Genomic DNA, 17,348 nt, shown 5'->3' on the forward strand with positions numbered 1-17,348 from the left:
GGAGTGGGGTGTGGAAGTAACAGCATGTAAGAAAGACAGAGTCATGCAGAGGAACACGGACCACGCCACACCGGTCCTCCAAAGATTCGCAGAGTGTGGCTCCCGGCAAGCCCGGGCCAGGGTCCGGAGGACATGGGCTGCCTCACAAGACCTCCCTAGGCCTCCGACCTCAAGGAGTTTGCTCTGATTTGCAAGCACAGACCCCCATGGGGACACTCTGCACCCCAGGGCTGAGACAGCCCAAAGGCCAAGGCCTGCAGACTGGGCAGCCAGAGGTCCCCTGTCTGGGCATCCCGTGGCTCCCTGGGCCCCACCCGCCTCCACGAGCCCCCTCCATGTGTCAAGAACCACAATGGGGAAATCAACTTAGTGGTCCCCAAAAAAGTAAGACCTAAAGTTTCCATGTGACCCAGAAATTCTGCTCCTGTGTATCTACCCAAGGGCATGAAAACATGTGTCCACAGAAAACCATGTCCGTGGACATATACAGTGGCCGTATTCATAACAGCCCAGAAGAGGACCAAGCCCCCAAGTCCATGGATGGTTGAATGGAGAAGTGAAAGGAAGTCTGCCTGAACTGTGGATTATTCATCCTCCAAAAGGACCTTCTGACACCCACGCCAATGTGGAGGCTGAGGCCAAGGTCCGTGCTGCGCACCCATCGGGTGAAGGGCCCAGGATAGAAGTGCACCTGACACGGTAGATCAGAGGGCTTGGGAGGGTGGGGGTCGGGGAGGAACTGCACCGTAGACACGGGCACTCACAGCACGCTGGGTACGCCAGTGCCACAGGGCTGCGCACCTTAAAGTGGCTAACTGTAGTCAGGGGAATGTCACCTAATTTTCTAAAAACTGAAAACCATATATAACAACAACAAAGCTACGATGGGCCTCGGGAACAAGCTGGATTTGTGCCCAAAAGCACATCCTTGGCAAAGGTCCAAGGTAAGCTGCCCCAGGCCCAGATCAGCCCACACTGGGTCTGAGTCTGGGGGAGAGGCCGTGTGCCCCCACCCTCTGGGCACTCCTTCCATGCAGGTCTGTGTCTGTGACAAGTGAGCTCACACCAACCCTTTGCCGGCGCCTTCTCAGCCTGACGAATGCCTCCCCTGGGGCACACAAGTTTTCTTCTCCTGGGGCAGTTTAGCAGACCCTGGTGCCCCCCAGACTTTGCCAGAGCCCCATCCCGGGGCCACATGGCAGAGGTTTGGGCACAGGCTCTCTGGGGGGCCCCTGGGGCCAGGGATTCTCAGGGGCACAGCTCTTTCTGAGAGCATTTATTGCTGGAAAACGACGCCCAGGGAGTGCGCTGTCCAGCCCCTGCGAGTGGGCTTAGCCAGCAACACAGGAGGCTGTGCAAGAGACCAGCAGCCCCAGTGTCAGACGGGGGCCCTCTGGAGCTCGCTCAGTCTGTTCCACACAGGAGATCCCAGGGTGCCTGGCTCATAGGAGCCGTGGCAGGCCGGACTTGCACTTTCCACCTGTTGTGGGGGAAGGGCAGTCCTCCGCTGCAGGGGCAGGAGGGCAGCAGAGTCTTCCCTGGGCCTCTCCAGCTAAAGCACACTGGCCTCTGGTCAACAATGATCCCCCAAGGGGCCTCACCACATAGGTGAGGAGCCCCAGCCCTGGCCTCTCTGCACCCCATCCTTTGCTCTGCTGGGCTCGGCATAATGCAGACTTGCCCCAGTAGCACAGAGGCTCCTTGGAGGCTCACAGAGTTCACAGGGATTCATGCAAGGGTAAGGCCACAGAGAACACTCTCTGTCCCAGGACGTGTGGCTGTGCATCATGCCTTCCTCTCCAAGCTGAGACTGAAGCCTAAAATTATCAGGACCACAGAACGTAACAGAGAACCACTGAGGCCAAATGTCCCAGGCATCCTCCACGTTCAAGGGTCCCAGTCAGGACTATGTGTGACCCCTCTTCCTCTGATACATGGAGGCTTCCTGTGCATGACCATGACCCCCCAGGCCACCTCCAAGTACATAGCGCTAGAGAGTCAATCTGACAAACACGTAGGAATGGGTTAGACCAGCCCATGTCCCTCCAAGAGCTCTTGGTGTGATGGAGGGTAGACAGGTCAACACCTCTTGCTGGTGAGGGAGGTGAGTGATTATCTGTGACTTGCCCAGAAGCACCTCTAGAACTGAAGGGTCATCCCCCAGGAGCTGGCAGTCCCCACCCCCAGCTGAGGACAAGCCCCTCTGTGGGTAGCCCCACCCAAGACCCATCCACAGGGGTGGAAAGGCCCCAGGCCTTGCCCACATCAAGGTCACCCTGAAGGGTGGTCCCAGCCCCCAAAGCCTCAGGGGCAAGGATGCATGGAGACCTAGCTTCCCCTCCCTTGTCCTACTCTGTTCCTGGCCAGAAGGCATCCCAGACCCAGGCCTGCTGCATACCTTCCTCGAAGAGCCTGCTCCCCAGTTTCCTCCCCTGGGCCCCCAGGCTGGGACAGGTTCAGCCCATTTGCCTCCTGCTGAGATGCCCCTCCTTACTTCTGCTAGTTGCCTGAATATCTTCCTGGGTCTTTCCTTCCCACCCTTGCACAGAGCTGTTCTGTAGGCATCCCTTTCTACAGCACACAGCTCTACCTTTGACACAGCCCAGCTCTGCCTTTTTCAGTGGGGTTCACCCCATTTGCATTTACTGAGACCACTGATAGGCGATTATTTCCACAGCTTTATTGTTTGCTTTTTATTTACTGTGCTTTCACTTTGTGCCCCCCACCTTCCCGCTGCGATGGATTGTCTGTGTCTTTTGTGTACTTCCATGTCCCTCTCGGGTTCAGTAACTAGTGTGCTGGTGATCACACACGTGCCTAACTCAGGGTCACCTGCGCCCCACACCTACTCCAGGGCCATCGAGCCATCGAGACCTCAGCCCCCGCCAGGTGCTCCTGGCTGGTAATTCTACTCCCCTTGTTTTCGGGGTTACTCCTGCCCAAGCCCCTGCTCCTCTCCACAGCACGTGGTGAGGGCTGCAAGGCTGGATGTGCTGCGAGCTCCATGCCTCCCACGCCCTCCTCTGACTCTGATCTTCCTTCTGGAGCAAGGATTCGGGGGCGGCTACGCTTTCGCCTTCATATGAAAATGTCTTCCATTTTATCCCTCGGGCAGACGCAGCCCAGTGAGCCCAGAGCTCTGCCAGGGGCTGGCTCCCTGCATGCCCCCCAAGGTCTCAAGTCTGCCCCTTGCTCCTGCCCCCACCATCCCTTCAGTCAGATGCACCTTGACCCTCATCCCGCCCTCCATGGCTGAAACCTCTCAAGCCACTTGCAGAGTGAACCCCTCCCCCTCCTATGAGAGACCCCTTCTTTGGGGCTGGAGTAAGTGTTTAAGTTTCAATTCACTGACTATCTCTTTCATTGCTAAGAGTTCCAGGCCCTTGTCTGAAAGGTCCTCGTGTCGCCCTGTGCTTTCGTTCTCGCACCTGTTGGATTTGCTTTAAAACCTAAGTACAGGGGCGCCTGGGTGGCTCAGTGGTTAAAGCCTCTGCCTTCGGCTCAGGTCATGATCTCAGGGTCTTGGGATCGAGTCCCGCATCGGGCTCTCTGCTCTGCAGGGAGCCTGCCTCCTCCTGTCTCTCTCTGCCTGCCTCTCTGCCTACTTGTGATCTGTCTGTCAAATAAATAAAAAAAAAATTTAAAAAAAAAAAAAAAAAAAAAAAAAACTAAGTACAGGGCGCCTGGGTGGCTCAGTTGATTAAGCGACTGCCTTCAGCTCAGGTCATGGTCCTGGAGTCCTGGGATCGAGTCCTGCATCAGGCTCCCTGCTCCATGGGGAGTCTGCTCCCTCTGACCTCCCCTCTCATGCTCTCTCTGTCTCTCTCTCAAATAAATAAATAAAATCTTTAAAAATAAGAAATTTAAAAAATGAAATAAAACCTAAGTGCGTTCAGCCCCTGATTCTCAGGGAAATCCACGTTCTCATGTCATGTAACGTTTTTACCATGAATTCCACACCGGACATATGGCAGAAGCGGTTTCCAGGACAATTTCATTTACTCTGCTGGGCACCCCAGTGACACCGAGCACCAACCCAGGCACAGGAGAGGTCAGAGTTTTCCTAGCTGCTTGTCCCAAAGGCCACAGCTTTGTGTGTGACCCCCTCTAATCCACCCCAGCCCGGTGCTTCCCCTCCTCCCCGTCTCTAGGCCCTGGACCACCATGCATAGTGTTCCCCGGGAGCTGGGATTTCCCTGTCCCTGAACACAGCTGGTGGGGGGGCTAGCCCTTGGAGACCAGGCAGGGGACGCCTGTGACTTCAGAGCAGGGTTCAGGAGGCCCAGCCACTCCTCCTGTGGCCCTGAGACCCCATTCAGCCTCCAGGAGGACAGGAGGCCACACAGAGAGGGACCCAGCTGACAGACACACAGCCCCCTGCCAACTGAAGCCACAGGAGAGAGCCAGGAGAGAGCAGCTGAGCCCCACCCACATGTGGCCCACAAAACGGGGTGACTATTCTGGTTCTCACAGCGGCACTCTCAGCCCTGGCCGCTGGCTCCTTCGTTCCCAGCACCCAAGCCAGCTCGGTACCTGTGACTCAGCATTCCTGGGCACCAGCAGTGGTGGGGTCCACTCTCACCAGGCCAGCCACATGGAGCCCCAGGTCCACCATCCTTGCCTTCACCATTCATGTGGACATTCCATGGGCACCTTGAATGCCGCCCCCAGGCCCCTCACTCCACTGGTCCTCTCCTGCACTCCCCTCCAGAGAACAGCACCCCTCTATCTCCCCTCCAGTCCTCTCTCTCCCAGACTCCTGGCTGCCATCCCTTCACCTGAGCCTTGGCCAGGCCTCTGTCACCAGTCCCAGCTTCCAGGGTCTCCCCACCTAATCTACTCTCGAACCTGACAAGAGGGATACATTATGCCCCCTACCCTCTCTGGAGAGCCTATGACTGATCACCATCTGCAGGGACCCCCACCCAGTCCCCTGACCCTTCCTATACCACTTGCACACACACATCCACATCCTGGCGCTTGCTGACTGACCACTTGCTGACCACATCCACCCGCTCTGCTGACCGACAGCTGCTCCTTCAGGACCAGGCGCCCCCCCCTTTGCACATCTGGACCCCTGAAACCCCTCACAAGCAGGCACAGGGTGTGAGCGCCGCACATGGCCAGGACTGGCTCTCCCCAGGGCAGCTCTGGGGAAGAGGCTCTGGCTTCAGAAAGCTGACAGAAGTAGGCCTTAAGGACAAGCCCTAGCACACAGGAAACCTCACTGCTGTCTTTGAGATACCCCAGGACAGAGGGGCCTGGCAGGGCTCAGGGCGGGACAACAGGGAGCAGGGACATGGGGGTCCCTAGTCAGTAGCAGTGAGATCCCCAGTGAGGTGGCTGGGGGAGTGGCCTGGTAGGGGTCGTTTCAGAGAGCCTCAGGGTGCCAAGCCCCTCAGGAAACCCAGTTCCAAGCATCTCTTTCCTTGGCTGCAAATGTCCTTTCCCTTGATTACCTCTAAAAATGTCACAGTTCTCAAAGAACTCTCAAGAACTGCTAATTTTTTGTATTGAGGTGAAATTCACATAAGATTGGATTATCAGGGGCGCCTGGGTGGCTCAGTGGGTTGAAGCCTCTGCCTTCGGCTCAGATCATGATCCCGGGGTCCTGGGATCAAGCCCCGCATCGGGCTCCCTGCTCAGCGGGGAGCCTGCTCCCCCCCCCCCCGCCTGCCTCTCTGCCTACTTGTGATTTCTGTCAAATAAATAAATAAAATCTTTTTTAAAAAATTAAAAAAAAAAAGATTGGATTATCAACTGTAAAGTGTGCATTTCAGTGGCAGTACATGGCAAGACTCATCCATGTAACAACCCAAATGGCCTTTTCCTGGCTGAATAATATTCCATCGTGTGGACAGACCACACTTCATTTACTCATTCACTGTTGGAGGACGGTCGGGCTGCTGGCATCTTCTGGCTATTAGGTAGAATGTTGTTATAAACATGGGTATGCAACGCTAAATATATCTGACATGAAAGTACTTGATTCTGCTTCTAGACTTCTAGACTTTTTTTACAATTACAATATCCTAAAAATCACAGGAAACATTCTCAAAAACGAAAAACCCAAAGGAAAAATGGCTGCCCTAAAGACACTGTGCCCATAGCGGGTGGGGTTGAAAACCCCTTTTCCCCAAGAACCCAGCATATGATGGTTGGCGGTCATGGGGGTAGTCATGGGAGATCATCGTCAAACCCCCCCAGGGCAGAGAGTCATGGAGCGGAGCTCCTGTGCAGAGCTCAAAGGACCCCTCAGCCATGAAGGGAGCCCCACTTGCAGGGCCCCCAACATTCCCCTGCCTCCACCCAGCACAAAACAAAGAGAAATGGAAGAACTTTTAAAATACTTACTGTAAGAAGGAAAAAAAACTTCCATTCATCTTACCCAACTACTCTACATAAATTACCATAATATGAAACGTTCTATTCTACTTCTGCTTAATCTATTCAGATCAGTAAAAAAAAGAAAAAAACAATCCATTCATTTTTGTCTTCCTCCTTCAAACAACTGAATTGCCCATCAATATCTAAGTTTCTTTGCAATCCAACTGTGAAAAGTACAAAGGCAACTGTTTCATCAAATGGGACTCATGTAAACACCGATGACAGCTTCGGTTCCTTCCTGCAGGAAACACACAGCTCAGGACCGAGGTGCTTGAGAATTCAGGGGCCGAATAGACTGAAGTTCAAACCTCGCCTGCCCTTGTCCTGGCTGCGAAAGTTAACATCTCATGTCTGAGATCTCATTTGTACAACAGGGAAGAGCAAATGTTAACAAGCACCCCCAAAACCTTAGCACCTTAGCCAGTAGAGCTCCATCCCCCCCGAGCTGTCATTTACACCCAGCCTTGGCCACCACATAGTTCCAGAGTCCTCTACAGGATCTCGAGGCTCTGGCCAAGGAATGGGGCTCACTGGCCACAGGAAGAAGGCTTGATAGGTTTGGGGGCCAGACCTGACACGGTGGAACCCAGTGGTGCCCACAAGGGCTAAAACCCGGCCCCCACTTCTCCCTGGAGAGCCAATGCCGAGAAGCTGGTGAGCACACGGCTGCATCTCAGCCCCAGGAGGGCACAGAGGCAGGTCACTGTTACTCATCCTTGTCATTATTTGTGACCAGGCCCAACGGGATGCCTGAAGTATCCTGAGTCAGGGCCTGTTCCCAGCAACCCAGTACCCAACGTGCCACAGAAAGTGAGGGTGGGGAGGCAGGATGCATCTTTTAGGATAATTTTATGCTCAGATTGACCTGGAAGTAACTGGAAACCTCAGTGATGGTGGACTCCATAAGATACATGCATGGTCCTGCCTTCAGTCCATACCCAAGAGCGCTGCTGACGTGGATAGCGGTCACTTCCTGAGCCACTCCTATGAGTGCCTGACAGAGATGATCTCCTCAAGTTCCCCACCTCAAATGGGGAAACTGAGGCACAGCACTGGGCAGGAGGGGGTGAGGATTCCCACCCAGGCCCCAGTGTGGGAGCCTCTGCTGCCCTGTCTGCGGCCTCCACACTGTTTGGACACACATGCCACGTGGTCAGTCATGACAGGCCAATGAGGCCCAGGAGGTGGCTGCTGCCCATGCACACTGGGTACCCACTTTCCTGAGCCGGGGTCGCTCCCCATCACCCACCTTTCCATGGGCACATGCAGACCCCTCAGGAGCCGTGGCGGCCCAGTGCCATCAACGCCAACGATGGCAGAGGACTAGTGAGTCATTCACAGGCTTTTAGATGTGCATCCTCACACATTTAAAAGAAGCCTCTCTGGGGTTCTGGGAATTCCTGGCAGCTTTAGGAGAGGGACTAGTGCATCCTGAAATTACGCGTCTCTTCTTAAAGTTGAATGTAATTACCCAGCAGGCTTCCCATTCAGAGCAGGGGGTAGCACGCCCACCGCTGGACTCTGAGGCCAGATACCAATTAGGCGACCCTGAAAATCCCCCCCTGTGACCCGCCCACTTAGCAGAAAGCCTACTGGACACTTCCCATTAGTACACTGCTCTGACCATAGACTGCAGCCCTAACTGGTGACATCAGAGCTGGCAGAGACATGACACTCACCCCCCGCCAGCCACTTAGCCTCTCCCCAGCCTGCAGACGACGACGGCACAGAGCTGGTGCAGGAGGCCACACACAGGAACACAGCAGAGCCTGGGAAATGGGACCCAGCCTCTTTGCCAGAGTCACACCTGCATCACCGGCGAGGTGGGCTCCGCAAGCCCCCTGCAGGGCCAGGGTACCTCTGGAGCCCTCCCACGTGCCAGCAGCCTCTCAGTGCTGCGACAGCCTAGGGCAGGCTCTCTGGGAGGGGCCCGTGCCTTCCGAATTCAGGGCTGACAGAGATGGGTGTGTGGGCCAGCCAAGCCCGCTGTGACTCAGCACTGCCGAGCCTCTTTCCCAGGACTCCCTGAGCCCCCCTCTGCCTGGCACCTGCTGGCAAAGGGAGCTCGGGCCTGGCACAACCGACGTGGCCAGGCTTCCCAGAACACTGGCTTCCCAGCAGCTCACCTCAGAGAGAAACAGAGGGAAGTGAGCTACCCCGAGGACAACCTCAGCCATAGCTGGGTACTCAGACCACATCAGCTGAAAACCAATCCGTCTGCAGCCTGATGCATGGTCGCACTAAAACCCCAAGCCCCTGAAATGGTGTCTGCAGCCAGCACTAGACTCCAACAGGGAAATTGAGGCACACGCTGATGCTGCCCTCCCAGACCCAGAGGCTGCAGGACCCCAGTGGAGGGAAGACCACATGTCTTTCTGGCCTCCACCGCAAACCCCAACATGCTGCCCTGTGCCTTGGGGTCAGCTGATGCCCTGGTTGTGTTTCTCCAGGCCTCTGCAGAGGAGCCCTGAGAGGATGACCGGTCTAGGCAACACGCAGGCACAAACCCAGGCCTTTCCTATGGCTCCGTGACCTGCAGGTTTACCACCCCGAGGGCTCCTACCTGCCACTGCCATCCCACGGTCCAGCCCCCTCTGCCAGGTGGTCAAGGAACAGAGGGCCAGCTCCACGGCCGGGACTAGGTGGCCAGGGACTCTGGAAACCAGGAGGGACCCCGGACAGAGCTCTGGAGCCCCTAGCCCACTGAGGCTGGGGTAAGCCAACAGCCACCAGCAGGAAGTTCCATAAACACCCCATCTGGGCGTATACCCAGGCAGACTTCACAGAGCTCATAGAGTCCTTCCAGAAAGCACACATACCCATCCCATTACTCAGGCTTCTCTTTAAGAATCCTGAATACTGAATACTGAATACTGAAAGTTTCCAGATAAACATCGCCCACTAAAGCACTGTATTTCCAAGGAAAGTTAATGAACCTCACCCAGAAGTGGTTTGGGGGTGAGATGAGAGAGCTCACCATGGGGCGCATGGCTGAGCAGGGCAACCCCCATCCAGCTGGACAGCATCGCCTACCCACCCATCAGTTCTTGCTCAAAGATGGAAAGCACAAATTTAACCTGTGCCATCGTAAAGATGCTCTTTGACGGCGGCCAAGACATCCTGGCTGGGCCTAGTGTGGGACCCCTTCCGACATGTCACCATCTCACCCCTTAGCACAGTAACTGGGCATCAACAAAGAAACTTATAATCCAGCAAGAAACACAAGCATAATATTTTTCCTTCAAATGAAGACACCAACTATTCCAAAAGGTTTCACCTTTTTAAAGTTAATTACTGGGGTTTCTGGGTGGCTCAGTTGATTAAGTATCTGCCTTTGGCTCAGGTCATGATCCCAGGGTCCTGAGATCGAGTCCAGTAATGGGCTCTGGGGCTTCTGCTTCTCCCTCTCCCTCTGCCTGACACTCCCCCTGCTTGAGCTCATGCTCTCGCGCTCTCTCTCAACTAAATAAGTAAAATCTTCCAAAAAAAATTTTTTTTAAATTTAGTTAACTCTTTCTTGGAAGGACTTTCCCTAAACAAAAGCCAAAAAAAGCACATCACCAACATCATGAAGGGCAGGCTGATAAGCACGCAGCTTTCACCATCCAGGTAATATGGACAAATCTGCCTTAAAGAAACTGCCTTAAAGAAAATAAATGGAGGGGTGCCTGGATGGCTCAGTGGGTTAAAGCCTCTGCCTTTGGCTCTGGTTGTGATCCCAGGGTCCTGGGATAGAGCCCCGCATCGGGCTCTCTGCTCGGCGGGGAACCTGCTTCCCTTCCTCTCTCTCTGGCTGCCTCTCTGCCTACCTGTGATCTCTGTCTGTCAAATAAATAAATAAATAAATATTAAAAAAAAAAAAAGAAAAGAAATGGAAAAAATGAGAGATGGGTAATGTCGTTTTAATGTTAAACAAGTGTATTGTACATCAGGGTTTTTTTTTAGTCAACTGAGGTACTTATTAATGATTCAGATATCAAAAATTTTAAGTGTCAGAATGTTTTAAAGCATTTCTAAGTGCTTTTTTCAACTGCAAGAACAATGAGTATTTTTGGCTTCAGAATATTTTCCACTGCATTGTAATGAACAAGCAGCTCAGTGTTCGGTTTTAAACCAAAGCAGGGATTACATCAAGAATGCAGTTTGAATTGTGCATCTATCTAAATACAAAAGTGGGGGGAAAATCCTAACTGCAGGCCACAGTCTCCCCAGACACATCCCCCCACAGCTAACGCTCACACTTCAGCTCCTCCAGCCCAGAATCTTCCCAGGACTGAGTCTGTGCTCACTTGTGCCCAATGAGTTAAATTAGAATGGTAGGGGAAACAAAATTCAATTCAGAAACCAAGACAAAAGTCTGAGCTTTGCTTGAAAAATGAAAGGCTACTGCGATGAGACCTAACATATTCTACCCCTTCAAACAATCAAGACATTTAACTCCAAAGACAGATCTCAAATAAGAGACAGCCCAAACTCAAGCTGACTGCAGGGCAGCATGGCATGGCCAGACGCAAAGACCTCAAGTGCAGATGTGTCTTTGAGTCCAAGGGTCAGGGACAAATACCAGACAACACGACCCAAGAGGACACGGAGGACCTGATGAACCATGACCCCTCCCTTCCCCTGTAGCTGGATTCTCCATCACGACTCTCTCTCTTGCCCAGGCCAGTCCCTGGACCTTGCCTTGGAAGGGCAGCTGCTTGCAGAAGAGAGAAAACTAGGGACACCATTCTCAATTCCCGGCCACAACCTCAAGGGCAGTATCATTTTCCACTTTTAAAGACTTTTCCCTAAACTGAAACAGGCAGGGCCACTGAAAGTATGCAGTTGTTAATGAAACAGATGGCCCACAATTACTTTTCCTCCCCTTCCAACAATATGATACAGTTACGTGATCCTGGAAGCAAGGCCACTGCAGACCCATAGCTGGGAAAGTCATCCCAGAGCCCCTGGACTCCTGACAGAGTGTTTCTGGAAATACCGGTTTACTTGATCTATGGCACATTTCCCCCGCCAGCCCTTGCTGGCATACACACTGAAAAAAGAACACTGCAGACCACCCTAGAAATGACCTTTCTGGAAGGCAGACTCGATTTTTCCTTAACTGGGGACAAAGGTCACACAAGCAAAAAGCCATTCCTTGTCCAGATAACCTGTGCAGAGCCTGCCACCTCTCCAGGCAACCTACAGCAGGATGGCAGGGGGACGGAGACTGGCCTGGGGGGAACTGCAGCCAGGACCGGTCTGGTGGGAAACGGCAGAGATCAGGGCGGCCCCATACCACACGCAGACCCGGGGAGCACCAGGGTCGCAGGGACAAGGAGCTGCTACATGACAAGGAGGTTGGGAGCGGGAGGGCGGCTGCCCCTGGCCCGGAAGAACCCGGCTCCTCTTCGGGTGAGGCCAAGGAGGAGCAAGGCGCACCGCTGGCATCCTAAACCCTCAACCCAACGCTCCGGAGAACTCTCTGATCCCAAACACGGGACGCACAAACCCCGCAGATCCCTGGGCTCATCTTAGGACCCGGGGCGCCGGTCTCTCAAACAGACCTGCTGCCTCCCCCGATTGGGCGCACCCAAAGGGCACGGATTTAAAGAAACCCCCACCCTGAGAGACCACCGACGCCTGGGAGGGCGGGGAAGCCGGATCCAGAAAAGCGGTCAGCGCGGGGGCAGCAGCGGGTTCCTCGGATCGGTCAATGCCACTGTGGCCTCCATGTCCCTGGGTCGTTGGGTGACCCCACTCGAGCGGTATCGCCCCCAGCCAGGACCCCAGCGCTCCAGCCCGCCCCGCTGTGACGGCCCCCAGCTTGCGGCCAGGACCCTGCGCCCCGCACCCCCGCCCCTAGTCCCGCGCCGGCCACAGCGGACACGAGCCCCGGCCCGCGCGGGGACGCAGCGCCCGCAGTGCGACTGGCGCAGCCAACGAGGCGCGGGGCGCGCCGCCCGGACCCCGACCCCGCGGCCGAGGAAGGCACCCGTCCTGGGTTTGAGAGTACGCGGGTGGGCACGGGCCAAGGACAGGGCGGAGGGGAGGATCAGCGCTAGTTCGGGAACGCAGGTCCGGGGCAGCGGGACCCGGGAAGAGGAAAAATGGGGGGTCCCCCCCGAACCTGGGGGAGTGGGGAGAGGGTCTCCTCCGGAGTGCCGCGGGAGGCTGGGAGGCACATTCTGGGTCCAGGATAACGGGGGCGGGCAGAAGAATAAGGGAGCCCTCCGGTGCAGGGAAGAGGGATGGAAAGGTCCCTCGAGGACCCAGGAGAAGTAAGAGGGGTCCGCTTTGGGCTGCGGGCCGGGGACCACGGGATGCGAGCCGGGAGCCACGCAGGACAGGGATGAGCAGGGAGCTGGGCGCGTCCCTGCAGCGGCAGAGGGGAAAGAGCTCCCAGGTCCGCGCGCGAGAGCAGGAGAGTCCAGGACCCCGCCGGGGAAGGGGTGGGAGAGTCGGGACCCGCCGCAGGGGTCCCGCGGCCGCGCGTGCGGGTAGCGACGTGGAGGTCGGGGGTGTCGCGGCAGGCGAGAGAGGGCCAGTCACGCGAGGAGGGGCGGGCGCTCACCTTGGGTTTGTACAGCCACTTTCGGAACCTGTTCATCATCGCCGCGCCGCGCGGACCCGGCCCCGCGGCCCTCGCCTCCGCAGCGCTGCGCCCCGCCCGGCTGCGGCGCGGGGCGGACGCGGGGGCAGGGCCGGGCCGGGGCCCGCGCGGTGCCTGGGCGGCTGGCGCGAGCGGAGCCCGGCGCGGGGCCTGGCGGAGGGTGGCGGACAGGTGCTCCGAGCAGGTGCGCGGTCGGAGATGCTCCGCTAGCGGCGCGCAGGGCGGACCTGCAACCCCGCAGCAGGCGAACCGGCGGGCGGACAGACACGGGCACCGGGGCACCGGCTCCTCGCGGCTCGCTGACACCCCGCGCCTAGCCGGCCACCGCGCCGCGCGCTGCACATGCGCCGACGCGCCGCGAGCCCCCTGCCCGCCCGCCCAATCCCGCGGCGCCGTGCCGCGCCCCGCCCGAGGCGCGCTCCCCGAGGGCGACCCAGCGCTCCCGGGAACGGCGAAAAACTACAAGTCCCGATGGGCATTGCGGGGAGGCGGGGCCCTGGGTGCGCCGCCCTTGCCGGCGCAGGGGGCGCTGTGCATTCTGGGGCTTGTAGTCTTTCCGCAGGGAGAGCCTGAGCGTGCAAGCCGGTTGCTAGGTGACGACGTCCAAACTGCGCCCTTGAGCACATCCCCTGTCCTGGCTAGTGACGGAGGTCCCGGCTGAGCAGGCGTGAAGTGGGGGGACCCGCCTGGATTTGTGAGAACTGCCGCACCCGCTGGCCCTGGCATCTGCTGTGGCTGCGGGTGGAGTGGGACGGGAGGTTGGGCGGCAGGAGCGCCCGCGAAACCGGCCCGCAGGTTGGAGGTGGGAAGGAAGCAGGTAGGGAACCGAAAGGGAGGAGGGCGAGGCGCGTCTCCTCAGCACCAGCGCCTCTCTCCAGCAGCTTCCCATGGTCCGCAGGCGGTGCTCATCCTCCTTTTGCTTCTCATCTTGCTTTCGCTGACCACCTTTCTGGGCTTCTTCCCAGCTTCTTGATTAAAGTTAACTGTGCTTTTGTTTTCTTTTTAATCGCTACAATAAACCGTGCTTTTTATAAAGATTTTTCTACCATATTCACTAGTTCCCCCAACCGTGCCCTAATTTGGATCCATAAAGACAATCACCAAATCTAAGAATCTATTATGTATCAAGCAAAGAGCTAAAAACAAACGTGTTGAATACAAAAAACTTAAATTCCCATTGACAGCTGGAGAAACTGAGGGAGAAGATGCTGCTATGCTCTTGGCTTTAGGAGAGGGTCCAGATCAAGGACAGCAGTCCCCCAGCAGCTTCGCACTTTCCCCTGACCCCACCCAGCACCTCTCTCGCGGTGTTCTGAAATTTGCAGATTTGGGGTGCAGGAAATGGAAGGAATGTCTCCCTTGGTAGAGAACTTACTCTCTGAGACTTCTGTTATTTATCGGTGGTCCCAGGGCTACGTGATCTGATGGCTCTGGGTCCCTGACCTCTTTAGTCTATGAGAGTCAATGAGACTGGGCACAGGCAGCCTCGGAGATTTCCTTGTGTGCTGGTGGTGGGCCATGTTCATTTTTGAGTGCCTGGATGATCTTCCCTATTCCCTCCAGCTATTACCAAATCGCTGCTCTGCTCAGGAGCAAACACGCTACCCACCCACCCTGGGTTGCCTCTTATCTTCAGTTCTTCTGCATCTTCTTTCTGGAGCCCACTCTTGTGGGCTCCAGGTCTGATTTTTCACTCTGATCAGATTTTTACCCAACTCCTCCTCCAAAGTTCTTCATCAAAGTCATCGTTGACCCCAATATTGCTAAGTCCAGTGATCAGATCCCCATCTCTTCCTGGAACTGTCAGCAGCAGGCAGCCCGGCCGAGTGCTTGCCTCCTGAACACACCACCTTGCTTGACTGGAACAGATCACACTCCCTGCCTCTCCTCCTGTTGCTCCTCTTGCTCCTTCTCAGTCTTCTTGGCTGGAGTCCCCTCTGTTTCCCAGCCTCCTAACACAAGAGCTCCAGGACTCAGTCCTTGGAAGCTCTTCTCTTCACTCCTTCCCTGGGTGATTTTCTGCAGTCACACAGTCTGATAAAAAACCATTTTCTCCTGACCTTTCCAAAACTTCTATCTCTAGCCTGAACATCACCCTGGGACTGCAGACCCCGTTACCTATTCTTTGCCAGTGGAAATCTAAAAAGTCCCCTTAAACTCAACATGCCCAAATGGACTCTCCATCTTTCCCCCGTAAGACCCGCTCCTCCCCCAGCCAGTGCTTCTAGCATAAGAACTCGGGATAGAAACTTGGGTGCCTGCTCTCTATGGTTCTGTCCTTGGCCAACTCCAAGGCTGGGGCTGTTGCTGCTGTGCAGAGGCTTCCCCCCCATGCCTCCCAGTTTGAAACTGTGCTTGGGAGGAAGGCTGGCTTCAGGGAAGTGAGTGTATCAGTTAAGATTAGGTTCTTAGGGGGCGCCTGGGTGGCTCAATGGGTTAAGCCGCTGCCTTCGGCTCAGGTCATGATCTCAGGGTCCTGGGATCGAGCCCCGCATCGGGCTCTCTGCTCAGCAGGGAGCCTGCTTCCTCCTCTCTCTCTGCCTGCCTCTCTGCCTACTTGTGATTTCTGTCTGTCAGATAAATAAATAAAATCTTTAAAAAAAAAAGATTAGGTTCTTAATCTTAAGATTAAGCTAGGGGTGCCTGGGCGGCTCAGTTGGTTAAGCATCAACTCGGCTTTGGCTTAGGTCATGATCTTATGGGTTATGGAATAGAGCCCTGTGTCTGGATCCTGCTCAGTAGGGAGTCTGCTTCTTTCTCTCTCTCTCTGCCCCTCCCCTTGCTCATGTTCGCTCTCGCTTTCTCTCTCTCTCTCTCTCCCTAAAATAAAAAAATCTTTTAAAACTTTTTAGGGGCACCCGGGCGGCTCAGTAGGTTAAGTGGCTACCTTTGGCTTGGATCATGATCCCAGAGTCCTGGAATCGAGCCCCACATCGGGCTCCCTGCTCTTGGGGAAACTGCTTCCCCCTCTGCCCCTCCCCTGCTCATGTTCTCTGTCTCTCTCTCTCTTAAATAAATAACATATTTTTTGGACGCCTGGGTGGCTCAGTGGGTTAGGCCGCTGCCTTCGGCTCGGGTCATGATCCCAGGGTCCTGGGATCGAGTCCCACATCGGGCTCCTTGCTCAGCAGGGAGCCTGCCTCTCTCTCCGCCTCTGCCTGCCTCTCTGCCTGCTTGTGTGCTTTCTCTCTCTCTCTTTCTGACAAGTAAATAAATAGAATCTTAAAAAATAAATAAATAAATAAATAACATATTTTTAAAAATTTTTAAAGATTAGATTCAGCTACATGTAACAAAAACCCCCAAGATCATAGTGGCCCAATAAGATCATTCATGTTTCCATAAAGGAGGTTAGTGGGGAGGCAATCCTGGAAGATATAGCAGCTACAGAAAGCCACCAGGGACTTGGTTCTTCTCTCTTCCTCCTCTGCCATCTTGAACATGTTTCCTCACAGTCCAGAATGGCTGCCCAAGTTCCTGCCATCACTTCTGAGTCCAGGCAGCAGGATGGGAAAGAGAAAAAGCATGTATGCCTCTGCCTTTTTAGAAAGAATTTTCCAAAATCTCACACCTTCATGGCATACCCAGCTGCCGCAGAGGCAGGAGAATGTCATCTTCCCGCTGGGCAGCAATAAACCCAACTAAAACTTGGTGCTTTGTTACTCAGGAGGAAAGGGGGACTGGAGATTAAAAAGCAACCAGCAAAACCTGCCATGGGGGTCTGTACTTAGAGCACAAGCCTTCACAGCATGACTTGGCAAAAATCCTTCAGAGAATTTTACTCAGGCTCAAAAGCCAGGGAAAGAATATATATGAATTAATGCACATTTGGTATCTATGGAAATGAAGGCTCTCTAGTGGCTGAGATTGTTGAACTGGTTTGTGTCTGATGGAATTTAAACCTCCTATAGTCTCATTTCTTTCTATAAAGGATTTGCTAAGAAAAGAGAAGCTTTGGTCCAGCCCACCTTTAAAGTTTCCTTAAATATGAGACAGTCAAGTCTTGATTAGGGGAGTTAAATCTTGAGAATTAAATGCCACTTCCCACACCTCTGGTTTTGCCCCCATTAAAACAAAGCTGAGGAGCTAAGAGCATGTATCAGAATCAGATGACTTTACTACCTGTCTCCCACCCAGACATGTGATCATACTGCCTAAGCTCATAGGCCAACTTCAGTGAGAACGCAAAACTCCAAGGTCTCTTTTCCTGATGTCCACCTTCTTGGTGTAGCGGCTCCTTGCTGGGGTGAGGGTGCAGATCCCCTGGCCCAGGAGCTCTGGGCCTGACAGTGAACCAGGGACCCCTCTCTCCTCCCCACAACCCCCCACAGACTCCCTTCTGCAGCCACCACCTGGCTTATGCCGT

At 55.0% G+C, this 17,348-nt stretch overlaps 2 protein-coding genes across 16 annotated transcripts in view; one reads left to right on the forward strand and one right to left on the reverse strand.

The window, feature by feature from the left end:
* ZFYVE28 (zinc finger FYVE-type containing 28) overlaps positions 1-13,407 on the reverse strand; it is a 108,938-nt gene extending 95,531 nt beyond the window's left edge. For 6 of the 14 annotated variants that reach the window (XR_007125254.1, XR_007125252.1, XM_047718653.1 and 3 more), the window contains exon 1: positions 12,944-13,393. Coding sequence is in view for 7 of the 14 variants with exons in the window: in XM_047718653.1 (XP_047574609.1) it covers positions 12,944-12,982 (39 nt within the window). In the remaining 7 variants the exon portion in view is untranslated. Of the gene's footprint in view, positions 1-12,943 lie in introns of all 14 variants that reach the window. The other 8 variants (XR_007125255.1, XR_007125253.1, XM_047718658.1 and 5 more) reach the window with 4 other exon arrangements.
* A 191-nt stretch (positions 13,408-13,598) lies between these two features.
* Positions 13,599-17,348, forward strand: part of CFAP99 (cilia and flagella associated protein 99) — a 36,150-nt gene continuing 32,400 nt past the window's right edge. For both annotated transcript variants that reach the window (XM_047718660.1, XM_047718661.1), the window contains exon 1: positions 13,599-13,777. The gene's annotated coding sequence lies outside the window, so the exon portion shown is untranslated. The remainder of the gene's footprint in view (positions 13,778-17,348) is intronic.

The sequence above is a fragment of the Lutra lutra genome, chromosome 2, assembly GCF_902655055.1.
Source record: "Lutra lutra chromosome 2, mLutLut1.2, whole genome shotgun sequence".
In the NCBI taxonomy this organism is placed as follows: Eukaryota; Metazoa; Chordata; class Mammalia; order Carnivora; family Mustelidae; genus Lutra; species Lutra lutra.